Raw genomic sequence first — 16,878 nt, 5'->3', positions numbered from 1 at the left:
ACTCACCGTTGATGAGGGTCTCTGTGATGAAGCACACAACTGACACAACTCACAGTTGATGAGGGTCTCTGTGATGAAGCACACAACTGACACAACTCACCGTTGATGAGGGTCTCTGTGATGATGCGCACTGCTGGCCCTGTATCGCTGTCCTTGAAGAAGACACTGATGTTGAACTCAAACTTCATCTTGGGCTGCAGGTTCTTCACAGTCCATGTGGTCATCTGGCCCGGGATTCGAACTTCCTCTGGCTCATGGACCACCTGCTTGGTCTGACCATTCTCCCTGTAGGTCTTCACTCCGCTGTACTTCAGCTGTGGACGGGAAACAACTGATAGTCAACATCACCAACATTTACTGCAGGGTCAAGCAGTACTGATGCAGTGCCCATTAATTTGTTCAAACTGATGATTAGGTTACACATGCTGTGGGCATCAGAGAAAAGTAAACTATTCAATTGAACTCTCTGACCATTCAGTAAAAAATAACTTTTAAGATTGACATTGTAAAAAACAAAACAAAAAAAAGAGAGAGAATGAAAAATTTTAACCATTAAAATATGGCCAAAATTCACACATTTCATATCTAAGTTTGAACGTTTGTCCTTTTCTTCAAAAGAACAAGGTCAAAATAATCATACACCAGAACACACTGGCACTGTGTTTTCCAGACAACACTGACCATGTAGACATTGACGTCAGGTTTCTTGGGCGGGGACCAGGACAGACGAACAAGGTTTGTGAGGCGCGACGTCACCCGGAAGTTTCTCACCACGTTGTCACGTTCTGCAAAAAGAAGTCAGTAACTTGTACAACAGTCAGTGACAACACACAATAGTGAACACTTTCATCACCCCTCCTTTATTCATATCAACAGGCATTTCAATGTATTGATACACACGGCAGGCAAAACAGCCAGCCTGCAAATGGCTCTGTGCAGTAGCTGGCTGGACTAGAGGCAAAGTGATAAACAGGGAAGTGAATATTATGGACACTGATGTAGAATCCCAGAGGCAAAGTGATAAACAGGGAAGTGAATATTATGGACACTGATGTAGAATCCCAGAGGCAAAGTGATAAACAGGGAAGTGAATATTATGGACACTGATGTAGAATCCCAGAGGCAAAGTGATAAACAGGGAAGTGAATATTATGGACACTGATGTAGAATCCCAGAGGCAAAGTGATAAACAGGGAAGTGAATATTATGGACACTGATGTAGAATCCCAGAGGCAAAGTGATAAACAGGGAAGTGAATATTATGGACACTGATGTAGAATCCCAGAGGCAAAGTGATAAACAGGGAAGTGAATATTATGGACACTGATGTAGAATCCCAGAGGCAAAGTGATAAACAGGGAAGTGAATATTATGGACACTGATGTAGAATCCCAGAGGCAAAGTGATTATATTTTCAGGGGAAGTGAATATTATGGACACTGATGTAGAATCCCAGAGGCAAAGTGATTATATTTTCAGGGGAAGTGAATATTATGGACACTGATGTAGAATCCCAGAGGCAAAGTGATTATATTTTCAGGGGAAGTGAATATTATGGACACTGATGTAGAATCCCAGAGGCAAAGTGATTATATTTTCAGGGGAAGTGAATATTATGGACACTGATGTAGAATCCCAGAGGCAAAGTGATTATATTTTCAGGGGAAGTGAATATTATGAATATTGATGTAGAATCCCAGAAGCAAAGTGATTTTCTTTGCAGGGGAAGTGAATGTTATGGACACTGATGTAGAATCCCAGAAGCAAAGTGATTTTATTTTCAGGGGAAGTGAATGTTATGGACACTGATGTAAAACCCCAAATGTTTCTGGGCAGCTGAGTGACCTTCCACTCCCAAATTACCACACTTCTGACTTCTTGTTGTTTATCAATGTTAGGTCTGTTCACCAAGAAAGAGATTAAATGAAAAAAAGTGTGTGTTTGGGGAGGGGGGGGGAGGATTGGGAGGTGAGGGGAGTGGGGGTGGGGTTATGGGGAAGGTGGCATATAATGAGCTGGATTTCGGAAATGTTGCCTCAGTGAATATGTTGTGTGTGTCTGTGTCTGTGTGTGAGTGCATGTGAGTGAGCGTGTGTGTGATGATTTCTTCATGCTTTAATATTTTGCCCTTCCTGATTTTTAGATAAAAAGGAAGAAGAAAACCAAGCCCTACTTCTATAAGTACTTGCTCACTGGACTGTTTGATAATGAAACTAAAAAAAAATTCATGTGTTAATATTGGTGATTCAAACATTTGAACAGAGTGTTTTGAAAGTACTGGGATATACTGCTTCATAACATCACTGGTAAGGACATGTTTCAGGGTGATATTCAATTTGCAAATAGTTGATATTTCTGGTATATTTGGTTTTAAAACCATTAGTTCTCCATCTACACATAAGGGATGTTACGTTCTGACTAATAAATAACATCTGACCAGTCTCCCATTCCCAAATGACCCAACATCTGACTAACTGTCCGACTAACCACTGTTTAACAAAACAGCTGGGTAGCAGTAAATCAAACTTCTACGTCACTTCATCACATACAAGGGTATCCAGGAGTCATAACCTGGGTGGGGGCCCCTTAGAGTGTTTGGAGTTAAGGGCCAAAACACTTGACTATGGGGGTCTTCTTCTCTAAAGACCTTGTACTGTCCAGCTCTCCCTAGGGTTTCTGTCATAGCACTTCTTCTCTAAAGACCTTGTACTGTCCAGCTCTCCCTAGGGTTTCTTGTCATAGCACTTCTCTAAAGACCTTGTACTGTCCAGCTCTCCCTAGGGTTTCTGTCATAGCACTTCTTCTCTAAAGACCTTGTACTGTCCAGCTCCTTCTCTAAAGACCTTGTACTGTCCAGCTCTCCCTAGGGTTTCTTGTCATAGCACTTCTTCTCTAAAGACCTTGTACTGTCCAGCTCTCCCTAGGGTTTCTTGTCATAGCACTTCTTCTCTAAAGACCTTGTACTGTCCAGCTCTCCCTAGGGTTTCTGTCATAGCACTTCTCTAAAGACCTTGTACTGTCCAGCTCTCCCTAGGGTTTCTGTCATAGCACTTCTCTAAAGACCTTGTATTGTCCAGCTCTCTCTAGGGTTTCTGTCATAGCACTTCTTCTCTAAAGACCTTGTACTGTCCAGCTCTCTCTAGGGTTTCTTGTCATAGCACTTCTCTAAAGACCTTGTACTGTCCAGCTCTCTCTAGGGTTTCTTGTCATAGCACTTCTCTAAAGACCTTGTACTGTCCAGCTCTCCCTAGGGTTTCTTGTCATAGCACTTCTCTAAAGACCTTGTACTGTCCAGCTCTCTCTAGGGTTTCTTGTCATAGCACTTCTCTAAAGACCTTGTACTGTCCAGCTCTCTCTAGGGTTTCTTGTCATAGCACTTCTCTAAAGACCTTGTACTGTCCAGCTCTCCCTAGGGTTTCTTGTCATAGCACTTCTCTAAAGACCTTGTACTGTCCAGCTCTCCCTAGGGTTTCTTGTCATAGCACTTCTCTAAAGACCTTGTACTGTCCAGCTCTCCCTAGGGTTTCTGTCATAGCACTTCTCTAAAGACCTTGTACTGTCCAGCTCTCCCTAGGGTTTCTTGTCATAGCACTTCTTCTCTAAAGACCTTGTACTGTCCAGCTCTCCCTAGGGTTTCTGTCATAGCACTTCTTCTCTAAAGACCTTGTACTGTCCAGCTCTCCCTAGGGTTTCTTGTCATAGCACTTCTTCTCTAAAGACCTTGTACTGTCCAGCTCTCCCTAGGGTTTCTTATCACAGGCACCTCCTCCTACCTGTTGGATCCTTGACGTCAGTGGTGACCGTCTCCGACAAGTTGCCGTAGCGACCGTCCACAGACTTGGCCTGGACACGGACAGCGTAGACAGTGTGAGGCTCCAGGTCGACAATGTCGGCAACGGTGTAAGGGCCGGTGTCCATCTGCTGCCACACGTACATGACGGGCGTTGCGAACATGTTATAGTAGATCCTGTAGCCTGCCACCGGGAAGTTGGGCTCGTCCCACGACACCTCGATGGACGTCGGGGAGGTACGGCGCACCTGCACGTTCTTGGGGGCTGGGGGCACTGTACACACGTACACACACATGCACACACAGACACACACACGTACACACATGCATGCACACACACATACAAACACATGGCCATGGTGAGCAATGTATCCTGCTGGAGTGTTGCTGAACTTTTTCACAACTTAAAAGGAATTCACTTTATCTGCTTCTCCACTTTCTTAGGACCGGAAAGAAATTCTTTGGATGTTCTTTGTAACCTTCTCAGAATTGTAAAGGTGTTCTCCTGAAGTGGTTCTTTAGGACCGGAAAGAAATTCTTTGGATGTTCTTTGTAACCTTCTCAGAATTGTAAAGGTATTCTCCTGATGCGGTTCTTTACTTTTTTTCAGAATTGTAAAGGAACTGTCTTGATACGCCTTGGAACTTGTAAAAAACTGTACAGACAGTGTCATAATGTGCTGCTCCAATCTGGCTTACCTGCACCACCTGTTCAGTGCTGGTGTGCAGCTTGCCCAGCGAGAGTTGATGAACCCAGGAAGGAGGGCATGGATATATTAACAAACAGGGCAGATGGGGGGAGGCAGTGCTAGTGGCTATCCCTGTTTGCTTGTTCAGAGGTAAATTAGCTGTGGGGTTTTTTTTTTGTTGTTGTTTTTGCACATCACCTCCCCAGGTGGATCGAAAATAATGACAAGAGAAGTGGCTAGCTGAAGAGTTTTCTTACACAGTATTTGTTGCATCAACACTTGAAACATAAATGAAGACAGGGAAGAGTTTGTTGCATCAACACTTGAAACATAAATGAAGACAGGGAAGAGTTTGTTGCATCAACACTTGAAACATAAATGAAGACAGGGAAGAGTTTGTTGCATCAACACTTGAAACATAAATGAAGACAGGGAAGAGTTTGTTGTATCAACACTTGAAACATAAACGAAGACAGGGAAGAGTTTGTTGCATCAACACTTGAAACATAAATGAAGACAGGGAAGAGAAGGACAGGCTGAACATTATCACAAAAAATGTCTAAATTTAAATCCCTCTTAAAAGAAAACAGGGACTCACTACAAAAACATTGTAAAATCTTTCTGAACAATTAGCTTGCCGGCATGCAGATCAGCTTACCTTTTTCTGCAAGACTTTCCTGACAGCACAATAAGTCAGCAAAATTAACAGACTGTGACACACTGGCCGTGCCAGCAGCATAGGGGTGGGAGGGGGTTGTGAGTCTGTCGGCTTTGGGCACTACCGTGTGGCGGCGATTAGCTACACATTTCACTGTCCACATTTCCTCATCAACTTTTAGCTCTGCTGATGTTTGTTAATGAAATGATTTTGACACAGCACAAAATGAGTGCCCACTAAACATGCACACCAGTGCATAATAAACAGTGAATACTTGATGTACAAGTAAGACTGATATTAGAATTCTTACTTGGAATAGTGGAAGCTATTTCAAAGAAACATATAATAATCACCTAGTGATTACTCTAGTGATAGAAAAAAATCTGAACAATACATGCACAAACGAACAGACAAACAAAACAACAACTACAACAACAACAAAAAAATCAACAACAACAGCAAAACAATAAACACAGAATAAATCTCAAACTAAACTTTTTTTTTTTCAAATGTTAACTGTATACACATGCAAACAAATATTCTGAACACACAACACTGGACACACACACGTGTGCGCACACACACACACACATACATACACAGTGGAAACACAGACACACAAACATGAGCACACATGAATCAAAAGTCACACACACACGCATACACGACAAACAGTCGACACTCACCCCTTCATTCCATGGAAAAGACTATGTTCTTAAAGTTATATTAAAAAAAGAAGCGTGAAATAGTTTAAACTGCACTCCAGTAACCACAAGCAGGAACACTACTCATTTCAGTTTCTTTACTCCAAGTATGATCGCTGCAGGAGATGCATGCCGGCTGTGAAATCATGATAAAAGGGACAGGTCAGCATGGTAAATATTCGCCTTGCGCTAACATGGAAGAAAGGCAGCGCCCAGCATTTGCGTGCAGAGCCAAAAGTACCGCAAAACCTGATACGCTGGCAAGTGCTGTGTGCAGGGAAAATGTCTTACATTTGACCCTGCCCAACTAAAGAGTAGGATTTTGTGTTCCGCTGAGCTGCAGTGCCTGGTGGATGATGATGTAAATACAACATGCAAAGGAGATGACATGAGATGTACCCACAATAAAGCAAACATCTCTTGAAAAGGCATACATGGCAATACTACCATTAAAACAATCAAACACAAATAATACAAAACTTTGTTTTAAACGTTAGATGGATGCACACTGTGTTCAGTATACAGCTACAGACACAATACATACAGCATGTATCCAGCTAGCCTAAAAACCAATAACCTTTATCCAGCACACAACGAACAACACGCTTTCCACACACAGACAAAGACACTCATGTACTTTGCCCAAAGGTCCTGAAGTGAAGGTGGCTGAAAAAACAGAACACACTTTCCACACCCACACACGCCCACTTAAAACCAGCACACAGAGAACACCACACTTTCCACACACACACGCCCACATACTTCGCCCAAAGGTCCTGAAGTGAAGGCGGTTGCTCCAGGGGCCAGCCCCCCGACTGGTGTAGGCCTTGATCTTGAAGATGTAGTCAGTGTTCATCTCCAGCCCCACGATGTCCACAAAGGTGTCTGTGATGTTGAGGTCCTCCTCGTTGATGGCATCCGCCAGCTTGTGGTAGGTGATCTGGTACATCACAATGTCCCCGTTCCGCAGCTTGCGTGCCGGCAGGTCCCATGTCAGACGGACGCTGGTCTCCGTCAGGCCCGTGGCTGTGAAGTTCTGAGGGGCCCCTGAGGGAGCTGGCACACAGTGTAGTGGGTTCAACACAGCGCTTTGTCTGCACTTGGTTTTTCTTCACAACATTTCTGTTTAAATTGGATGGTTATGGTCGACATACACACATAAAATCATAAGGATATTAAGTAGATTAAACACATTTGTGGTATAGTAAGCAAAAAATCAACAATTCTTTTAATGAGGCACAAATACTGTTAAATTATACACAAAGTCTCTCTGAAATTTCACCTTTCTGATGATTTCTGAAGCAATCTACTGCAGTCACTGTAAGCAGTTTCAGCAGCCACCTACCTCCATCTGGCGTTTTTATGGTGGCCACAGCTCTCTCTCCATAGTCCACGTCGTTTCTAGCCGACACCCTGAACTCGTAGGTGGTTCCTCGATCTGCACAAAGCGACAGGCAACATGTGTGAAAACAGGTCCACGTCCTTGGGGAGACACACAGTGGCTGAGGTGTACCACCCGTCAATTGTGTTATCACAGCCAGGTGTACCACCCATCAATTGTGTTATCACAGCCAGGTGTACCACCCGTCAATTGTGTTATCACAGCCAGGTGTACCACCCGTCAATTATGTTATCACAGCCAGGTGTACCACCCGTCAATTGTGTTATCACAGCCAGGTGTACCACCCGTCAATTGTGTTATCACAGCCAGGTGTACCACCCGTCAATTGTGTTATCACAGCCAGCAGACTGAGGTGTACCACCTGTCAATTGTGTTATCACAGCCAGGTGTACCACCCGTCAATTGTGTTATCACAGCCAGGTGTACCACCCGTCAATTGTGTTATCACAGCCAGCAGACTGAGGTGTACCACCCGTCAATTGTGTTATCACAGCCAGGTGTACCATCCAATCAATTGTGTTATCACAGCCAGGTGTACCATCCAATCAATTGTGTTATCACAGCCAGGTGTACCACCCGTCAATCGTGTTATCACAGCCAGGTGTACCACCCGTCAATCGTGTTATCACAGCCAGGTGTACCACCCGTCAATTGTGTTATCACAGCCAGCAGACTGAGGTGTACCACCCGTCAATTGTGTTATCACAGCCAGGTGTACCATCCAATCAATTGTGTTATCACAGCCAGCAGACTGAGGTGTACCACCCGTCAATTGTGTTATCACAGCCAGGTGTACCATCCAATCAATTGTGTTATCACAGCCAGCAGACTGAGGTGTACCACCCGTCAATTGTGTTATCACAGCCAGCAGACTGAGGTGTACCACCCGTCAATCGTGTTATCACAGCCAGGTGTACCACCCGTCAATTGTGTTATCACAGCCAGCAGACTGAGGTGTACCACCCGTCAATTGTGTTATCACAGCCAGGTGTACCATCCAATCAATTGTGTTATCACAGCCAGCAGACTGAGGTGTACCATCCAATCAATTGTGTTATCACAGCCAGTCTTATTACCATGTGAAAGAAAGCCCCTTTAACATCATGTCCAGTCTTATTGCCACATGAAAGAAAACCCCTTTAACATCATGTCCAGTCTTATTACCACGTGAAAGCCCCTTTAACATCATGTCCAGTCTTATTACCACGTGAAAGCCCCTTTAACATCATGTCCAGTCTTATTGCCACATGAAAGAAAACCCCTTTAACATCATGTCCAGTCTTATTACCACGTGAAAGCCCCTTTAACATCATGTCCAGTCTTATTACCACGTGAAAGAAAACCCCTTTAACATCATGTCCAGTCTTATTACCACGTGAAAGCCCCTTTAACATCATGTCCAGTCTTATTACCACGTGAAAGAAAGCCCCTTTAACACCATGTCCAGTCTTATTACCACGTGAAAGCCCCTTTAACATCATGTCCAGTCTTATTACCACGTGAAAGAAAGCCCCTTTAACATCATGTCCAGTCTTATTACCACGTGAAAGAAAGCCCCTTTAACATCATGTCCAGTCTTATTACCACATGAAAGAAAGCTCCTTTAACATCATGTCCAGTCTTATTGCCACATGAAAGAAAGCTCCTTTAACATCATGTCCAGTCTTATTACCACATGAAAGAAAGCCCCTTTAACATCATGTCCAGTCTTATTACCACGTGAAAGAAAGCCCCTTTAACATCATGTCCAGTCTTATTACCACATGAAAGAAAGCCCCTTTAACATCATGTCCAGTCTTATTACCACGTGAAAGAAAGCCCCTTTAACATCATGTCCAGTCTTATTACCACATGAAAGAAAGCCCCTTTAACATCATGTCCAGTCTTATTACCACGTGAAAGAAAGTCCCTTTAACACCATGTCAGGTCAGTCACCTATGGTTGTGAACTGTCTTGTCGACTAAGCAGCGAAAGTTAATGAGCCTATTGGAATATCACTCACCCAGTGTGTATGTGACGAAAGAGTAGATCTCTGATGACATGATCTTCTCTTCGTAGCTCTCACCCCGTGGACCCCAGATGATCTTGTACTTCTCCAGAGGGCCGTAGGTCTCCTTGGGTCGCTGCCACGTCACCTTGACACTGGGTGGTTCCTCCTGAACCAGGTTAACGTGCAGGTTGCGAGGAGGGGTGGGAACTGAAACATCAGCATGGGCCATCACACACCCACCCAGAGGTGCCAGAGGATGTGGGGTTAGGCTGAGAATGTCACAACCCGGCCCCCACTACCTAAACCTGTACACATCCTTACAAGGCTGCTCAGTCTCAGTGTGGCTATTGAGCTGCAACTCTTGATTTGCCAGTTTGTCTTTCAGTTTTCTGCACCCAGTGCGACTTAGTTTATATTTGCTGCATAGAATTTAGGGCTATGTAGGCACATTCGTCTGCATTTTGTACTGAAAAATAAAATTATCACTTTTTTAGAAACTGCATATCGGGCGTCTTGATTCAGCTCTGAAAAGCAAAATTGTATCATGTTTCATTCTCCACTCCCCTCCCTCTTCTTCCCCCAAATACTTCGTAACATCTGCTTTGTGTTTCATGTTTTCTGTTTCAATGGAAATGGCAGGCAAATGAACAATCAGTGTCCACATTATGTTGTCACATGTTACAGTATTTTGTCTGGACACTGTGCCAAAGAACATAAAGCCTCTGAAGGCTGCTGAGTGTGTGTGTATGACTGCTCAGCTGTGTCTCTGCCTTGCTTTTAAATACATAAAATTGCATCTTCTTCTGCAGCCATGAAAGCGTATATAGATTCTAAGCATTAAAAAAAAAAAAAACCACAAAAAAAACATCCACCACCAATATCATAAATTTAATCAACTATCCATATATGTTTTCTTTCCTAAATGCTTAACTTATGTATCTGTTCAGTTCAATGATTCCATATACCCACATGTACGTCTTCATCAAAAGACGGGAATATTCTGGTCTGGAAGGGGTAGCAAATCAGAAAAGCAAATGTGACTGACAACTTGATACCAATGTTATCTTTCAACAAAAAGTGTGACTGTGGTGAGGTGCTGAGATCGTATGTACAAAGCTAAACGGCTGTTGGTAAAAGTGAATGGTAGGAATCTGTGTCCATTCCTGCAAGTCACGTTACCATCTTGTGTTGAGGGGAACTAACTTGCCCTGAATGGTGCATCCATGACAAAGCTGCCAAACACAAGACCCTACAGCGCGCTGGGTTATGCTGCTGGTCGGGCATCTGCCTGGCAGATGTGGTGTGGAGTATATGGATTTGTCCAAATGCAGTGATGCCTCCTTGAGAAATTTAAGTGAACTGAACTCAAGTGAACTGAAGCGAAGTACAGAATACAGAATACTTTATAACCTCAATAAGAGAAATTCATGCGTGGCGTATGTTACGCAAACAATACACAAAATCACGGTCACTTGATGTAAATACATAAAAGACATAAAATGCTGAAAAACTAAGTTGATGTGGACCTTTGTACAATGAGCATAATCATACACATGTAATGATTACATACTTTCACAGTCATTCATCCTGAATATGTAAGGAACATGAAATGAGTAAACACAAAGTTAAAGTGAAGTGAAATGTGGAAGACAGCAGCAGACTGCCCCTGCACCCACCTGCTCCCTTGGTGGTAATGATGCGAGACTTGCTGCGGTTGCCGTCACCTTTACGGGTGTATGCAGCCACCTGGATGAGGTACCTGGTGTCGGGGTCCAGCCCCGTGATGACCGCCTCCCGCAGGTCCCCACTGAAGGTGTCGTGGTAGCGCTCCATCTGGCCTGGGATGGGCTCGTCGTTGCTGTTCACCTTGATGTAGAACACCTGGTAGCCGCGGATCTTGCCGTTGGTGTCTTTGGGCTCATCCCACTCCACAAAGATGCCCGTAGAGTTGATGGCCTCAACCTTGACCCTTCGGGGTTCTCCCGGCACTGTAGAGAACCACCTGACTGTAAAGCCTGGGTCCTTAAGACTGAACTGTTGTCCTCTTAAGGCAGGGGAGATAATGTGAACAGGGCTTGATGTACTCACTGACTGGAGCTAAATGAACAGGTTGCACTCTACCAAGAATACCTGGGGCTGTTGGGGACCATTTCACCTTGGATACTGTATCCACAAAATGCAGCAATGCACTGACAACCAGGGGGCTTTCATTGGACATTAACAAGAGCATTCATGTATGTCCAGAGGGATTTAAACAGCATGAGGGTTAACTCCAGACTTGCATTCTTCAGAGCATTCCTATGTTTTAAAACAAGCATGGTCATTCTTACTCTCAGATGAGCATTCTTTACTGCATTCATATACACACACCAGTTTGTAACAGCATAAATGTTTTTGCTCAAGACAAGCATTCCTGTGAGCTTTTATATAGATATATATATATATACACACACACATAAACACAAAGAATTTGAAACAGTAAAGTAGTTGAACTGGTTATGTACTTAAAAAATCAGCCACAATTGCTAAAAGAAACAAAGTACACATTCTCTGTTTCAATTTACTGATGCTGTTATCAAGCTACTTGCAGATACGCTTCTTGCATTCCTTCATAAATTTATTTTTTTGTGCACAGTATAGTTAATACATGCACATACATCACTCAAAATACATACCAATTTAGAGAAATCATTATTTGTTATTATCATCAAACTAAAAGGAGACAAAATATCTTTTATCAACTAATATCTGAATTCAAGCTGACATGCTGTTTAGTGACTGCTCTTTTTCCCTATTGAATCAACTTACATTAAAATTGCATCATTATTTCACCCTCCCATATTTTGATCAATTTTTTACAATGCAACAAACAAGCATATCATTCATACACACATGTTACTGGGAAGAAAAACTATGCAAGGCTGATTTGGTTTAGACATGTGATAATAAAGAATATATGACAACGATAATGATAAAGTTTACTACAATTCCAATCAAGGATAGGCAACTGAAAAAGAAATATTTGGAAAATAACTGCACTGAAAGCAGACTGCCAGATCACAAATGCTGCTTTGTTTGGCAATGCCCACAACAATAACTGGGGGAACTAAAGGAAATCCACAACACCAACCAACATGCTATGCACAGCCACAACATCAAGGTGCAAACATTTAGATTATACTCAGGTCGAACAAAAAGTAACATTCTTCATAAATAAGACATCCATGAAACTGCTTCAAATGTTTAGCCTCCAATCCTGGAGATGGTGGTAAAGTGATCACACCTGTCAGAATATTCTCTCTTGCAACATGAAGGCCCCTGAAAGAAATGTCGGAAGATGACGTTCCGCAAACCAACACACTAACAACCAAGAAAGAAACAAAGGTCTTGAATGAGGCTAAAATCCAATCAACAAATCAAGTCATTTGTATTTCTGATGATTTCAAGGCCTTCACCTTGATGAAAGAGCCCATGTAAGACTGGCAGTGACTGGCCAGCAGACAGTATGGAACACAACAAGACAGCAGACATCACAGGAACACACACAGTGTGTAGAAACCAACTCTCGGTTCTGTTTGTGAGTGTCACTGACGAGAAAGTGAGGAAGCTGACAGAATCCAAGTTTTCCCGCAGAACTATTTCCTCTGTTCCCTCCCAACATCTGCCCAGCTCACCTTCCTTTTCCTACATGTGGATTTTGCTGTGCCCTGTAACACCCCCTCCCCCACCCCGTTAAAAAAAAAAAAAATCCCTTCCTTCATTTCATAAGAATTCACACAAAGTATCTAATTCTCCTGAACTTGATAGTTTGATGTCTGCATGCTGTACAAGTGTTAAAAGTCCCAAACAGAAAGCATCAGCATGCTAATGATCCAGCAGTCAGGATGGTGCCATATTTACAGTCAGCATGCTCTCCCGGTCTTTGACTTGCAACAGGTTCTCCACCTGCCATGCTGGCATTCATGCCTTTCGTTCTGCCAACAGGGTTACAGATGATTCAAGCAAGAAGCCGACCAGTCAGTGACAATGGGATGCCGTCATGCTCTGCCATTACACAGAAGCCAGAATGGGCCATAGCAGTCTGCCCTGTGTGTCTCACCCCCCAGAAAACCAACGGAACGCAAGCAACACCAGTCACGGTCAGAGCACCTGTCTCTACACAACACCGGCCAGAAACAAAACAGCAGCGACAGCCACAACCAGCGTGGCGCCAATCAGACAGGCAGCCAACCTAGAACAGGAGTTATGGTTAACACAAGCTGCAAAAGGTCACATTAATGAATTAACGCAGACACAGAGAGAGAACAAACGCACGCACGCATGAACGCAGTGGAGGAGAGGGATGGCGGGGGGCTATGGGTTACCTACCATCTTCGTCCGTCTGCACCAGGATGGGTGGCGAGGCGGGTCCATCTCCGACTCGTGTGTAGGCCACCACCCATATCCTATATTCCGTCCATGTCTGCAAGCCTTCCAGCGTATGGCTCTGCTTGTTGGGCTTCACATTTTGCATTGTGGCATCGTCTAGCGTCTTACCAAGTTCATTTTTCAAGTAAAAGATCTTATAGCCGGCTAAAGCGCCATTCTGTTTGTGGGCCAAAGGTGGTTTCCATGAAATTTCAATGCGCTGCTGGTCTATTGGCCTGCCACTCACATCTCGGGGTGGAGCTTCTGGGACTGAACAGGGTACGGGGAGGTGGATGAAGAACAGAGAACAAAATGAATCAAACACAAATGAAAAATGAAACACGACGAAATGAATAGAAAACTATGGCATGTGAGAAATCAGGTGATGGCTGACGACCAAGATACACACAAAATGCGCAGTTTGGCTTCTGTCTGCTTGTTGGTCAGTGGGTGCAAGCTAATTGCCAACACCAGCCATGCACATGGAGTTAGTTCTGAACATAAAATGCACCACACAATGCACACAAGGTTAAGGGGGGAGGGGAGGGTATAGTTATCTGGATTAATTATTACCAGCATTTAATGTAAATTTTTTTCTTTCAAAACTATAATATAGTCAAGCAAGGGTACAAGTGCCATTGGTATGAAAAACAAAGAGCATCACACAGAACACCACAACTAAGACATTCATCCGTGGAACACAAGGATCTAGCTAGTCACAAAGTGCGAGGTCTGTAAAACTGTTGGAGTTCAACAAGTATCTTTCACACACATTCACACACAATTTGCCATAATAAGAAACTCGGCAGACAAGAAAAATAAGCTTCTGCTCTTGCACAGAACCGCTCCAGTACATTATATATATATAACAGCGACACACTTCAACATTCAGACAGCACAAAAGGACATTCTGAACATTCAGTTTTCCAAATCTCTTTTCACCACTGGTATATCAGGTTCTTTAGCTCTATTCTAAAACAAAAAAAAAACAAAAAAAAATATATATCTTTTTTTTTTTCAAATCAGAAAACAATCTGACAAAAACAACAACAAAACAAACAAACCAAAAACAAACAAACAAACAAAAAAGCAAACAAACTACTAGCGTCTTTTTAATGTTTCCTCCAGAAGTCTCAATACCCATCAACCACTGATAAAAAAGCAAGGACTTGTTTTCAAAACATATAAGGACTTGTTTTCAAACAAGACAAAAAAACAACAACAACAACAAAAACCAACAACAGAGTACAGAAAATAAATACATTTGAAAAATAAATATCTCAAGATAACAGGTTCAGGGATAGGTCAACTGGATTACACACTAAAACAACAATAACAAACAAACCACATCTGAAGATGAAAAAAAACCCCAACATTTCAATGAAAAGGGATCAGCAGGATTAACAGCTGAACAGAGATCCCAGAATTGCAGCATGCCAAATATTTTCAGAAAGAACCTGCCCTCCCTTCTTCTGAGAGTAAACCCTAAACCCACATTACTGCAAACACTCACAAAAAAACAAAACAATGACAACAACAACAAACAAAAACACAGTTTGGTTTATTATTCACACCCCTTCAGAATGCCTACCTTGCAGTCTTCAATCAAAAGATTAAAGTCCTAAAAAAACAAAAACAAAAAAACAAAAAACAAACAAACAAAACCAACCAACCCAAAATAGACACAAGTACATCTTCATCCTTTTCCCCACTGTATCTTCCAAAAAACATGAAGCAGCCACACTGTGCCAACAAGACGCTGAACAACAGGGTGTCCACTGAAGACTGGGACCAACAAGACGTTAACAACAGGGTGTCCACTGAAGACTGGGACCAACAAGACGTTAACAACAGGGTGTCCACTGAAGACTGGGACCAAAGCCATGTGCCAACCATGCTGCTCATGCATATTCACCCCCCCCCCCCTCCCCCCACCCCCTTTCTGTTGTTAAAACCTGTAGATCTGACTCTACCCAGGAAACAGACTAGATGCCTCTATCAAGAAATACGAGACACATGCAAGACATGTCAGTCTCTGAACCCCCTGCCCCTTCATCCATCTTTCACTGAATTTCATCATTCTTTCTGCCACTCAAGCCATTACAATTCTGAAGGCCAATGTTTCCTTGTTCAATGTTCTGTCCTTTTGGTCAGCTGTTTCATCTGATGATTTGTTGTTGTTGTTGTTGTTAAATAAGCTAGCAATAAATGTTCCGGATAACTGCTTTGTATATATATATGCTGTGCACGTCTCTCTCCCCCTGTGTTAGTTTGAAAAGCCCCATTTCATCTTCCTGACAGATAGTAGGACAGATACTTGGAGTGTGTGTGACTGGTCCTAGGCAGTTAGAGTGCTAAACAAAGAGTAAACAGTGCCATCACCAAGTTTTCCTGTGGTGTTAGTAACGCCCCAATACACACAAAAGCACACTAGCCAAACTGGATGAAGAGTCTTGTGCTCTGAACTGTGCTTCTGTCCATCATGATGTGATCAATGTGATGAGGTGGCAAGACAAAACACACACACACACACACAAATCAAAACAACCCAAACACAATGTACCATTCCTCCATCCACCCTTTTCCCACCCCTTTACAGAAAACAACAACTTGATTATGTGACGTTAATTTAAATTACCCCAAGACATTCATAAATAATCAATGATCATAAACAGTCTGTGTGCGTGTGAAAAAACAAACAACAATCAAGAACACAGTAGATCATGAAGGTAGATAAATGTTTGAAATCAGTAACTTTTAAAGTAAAGCAAGGACATTCAACACTAATCGTGAACAAACCTCTGATCTCACATCATAAAAATGAACCATCAAAATGTGCAAATAACTTGAAGCGAAGAATCATGAGATCACAAAAATATGGGGAAGGGGGGCAAAAGAAATCTGTTTCAACAGACCACCTCTGAGTTTGTGGAAGGGCATCTCTCTCTTTCCCTGAACCTGGACAACTGGTTCAGGGAAATAAGCAATAGAAATCAACAGTTTTTTTAGTGCAGGCATGAAGCAGGTTTTGCTGCCAACTCACCAGACCTTGGAATAGAGAGAAATAAAACAAAGCATATCAAAACAGGCTTCATGCCACACAGCTGATTAACAAGAGTGGATACTTTTTCACCCCCACCCCCCTCCTCTCTCTTCTATTCTCATTATCCAAACACAATCTCAAAGGAGGTCTTGCACAGAAGATCAAACTACACATACTAATTCCACATGTAGCACAG

General features: G+C 42.8%; 1 protein-coding gene across 13 annotated transcripts in view; it reads right to left on the bottom strand.

Moving 5' to 3' along the window:
• LOC143279662 (tyrosine-protein phosphatase Lar-like) overlaps positions 1–16,878 on the bottom strand; it is a 342,687-nt gene that overhangs the window by 25,453 nt on the left and 300,356 nt on the right. For 12 of the 13 annotated variants that reach the window (XM_076583704.1, XM_076583705.1, XM_076583702.1 and 9 more), the window contains 8 exons: positions 13,601–13,909; positions 10,909–11,220; positions 9,245–9,439; positions 7,186–7,278; positions 6,603–6,896; positions 3,774–4,064; positions 682–785; positions 101–314 (listed from right to left, as the gene is read on the bottom strand). In XM_076583704.1, the coding sequence (XP_076439819.1) occupies positions 101–314; positions 682–785; positions 3,774–4,064; positions 6,603–6,896; positions 7,186–7,278; positions 9,245–9,439; positions 10,909–11,220; positions 13,601–13,909 (1,812 nt within the window). The remainder of the gene's footprint in view (positions 1–100; positions 315–681; positions 786–3,773; positions 4,065–6,602; positions 6,897–7,185; positions 7,279–9,244; positions 9,440–10,908; positions 11,221–13,600; positions 13,910–16,878) is intronic. The other variant, XM_076583715.1, reaches the window with a different exon arrangement.

The sequence above is a fragment of the Babylonia areolata genome, chromosome 3 (assembly GCF_041734735.1).
Source record: "Babylonia areolata isolate BAREFJ2019XMU chromosome 3, ASM4173473v1, whole genome shotgun sequence".
Taxonomy (NCBI): domain Eukaryota; kingdom Metazoa; phylum Mollusca; class Gastropoda; order Neogastropoda; family Buccinidae; genus Babylonia; species Babylonia areolata.
This window is presented reverse-complemented; position numbering and strand designations above follow the sequence as displayed.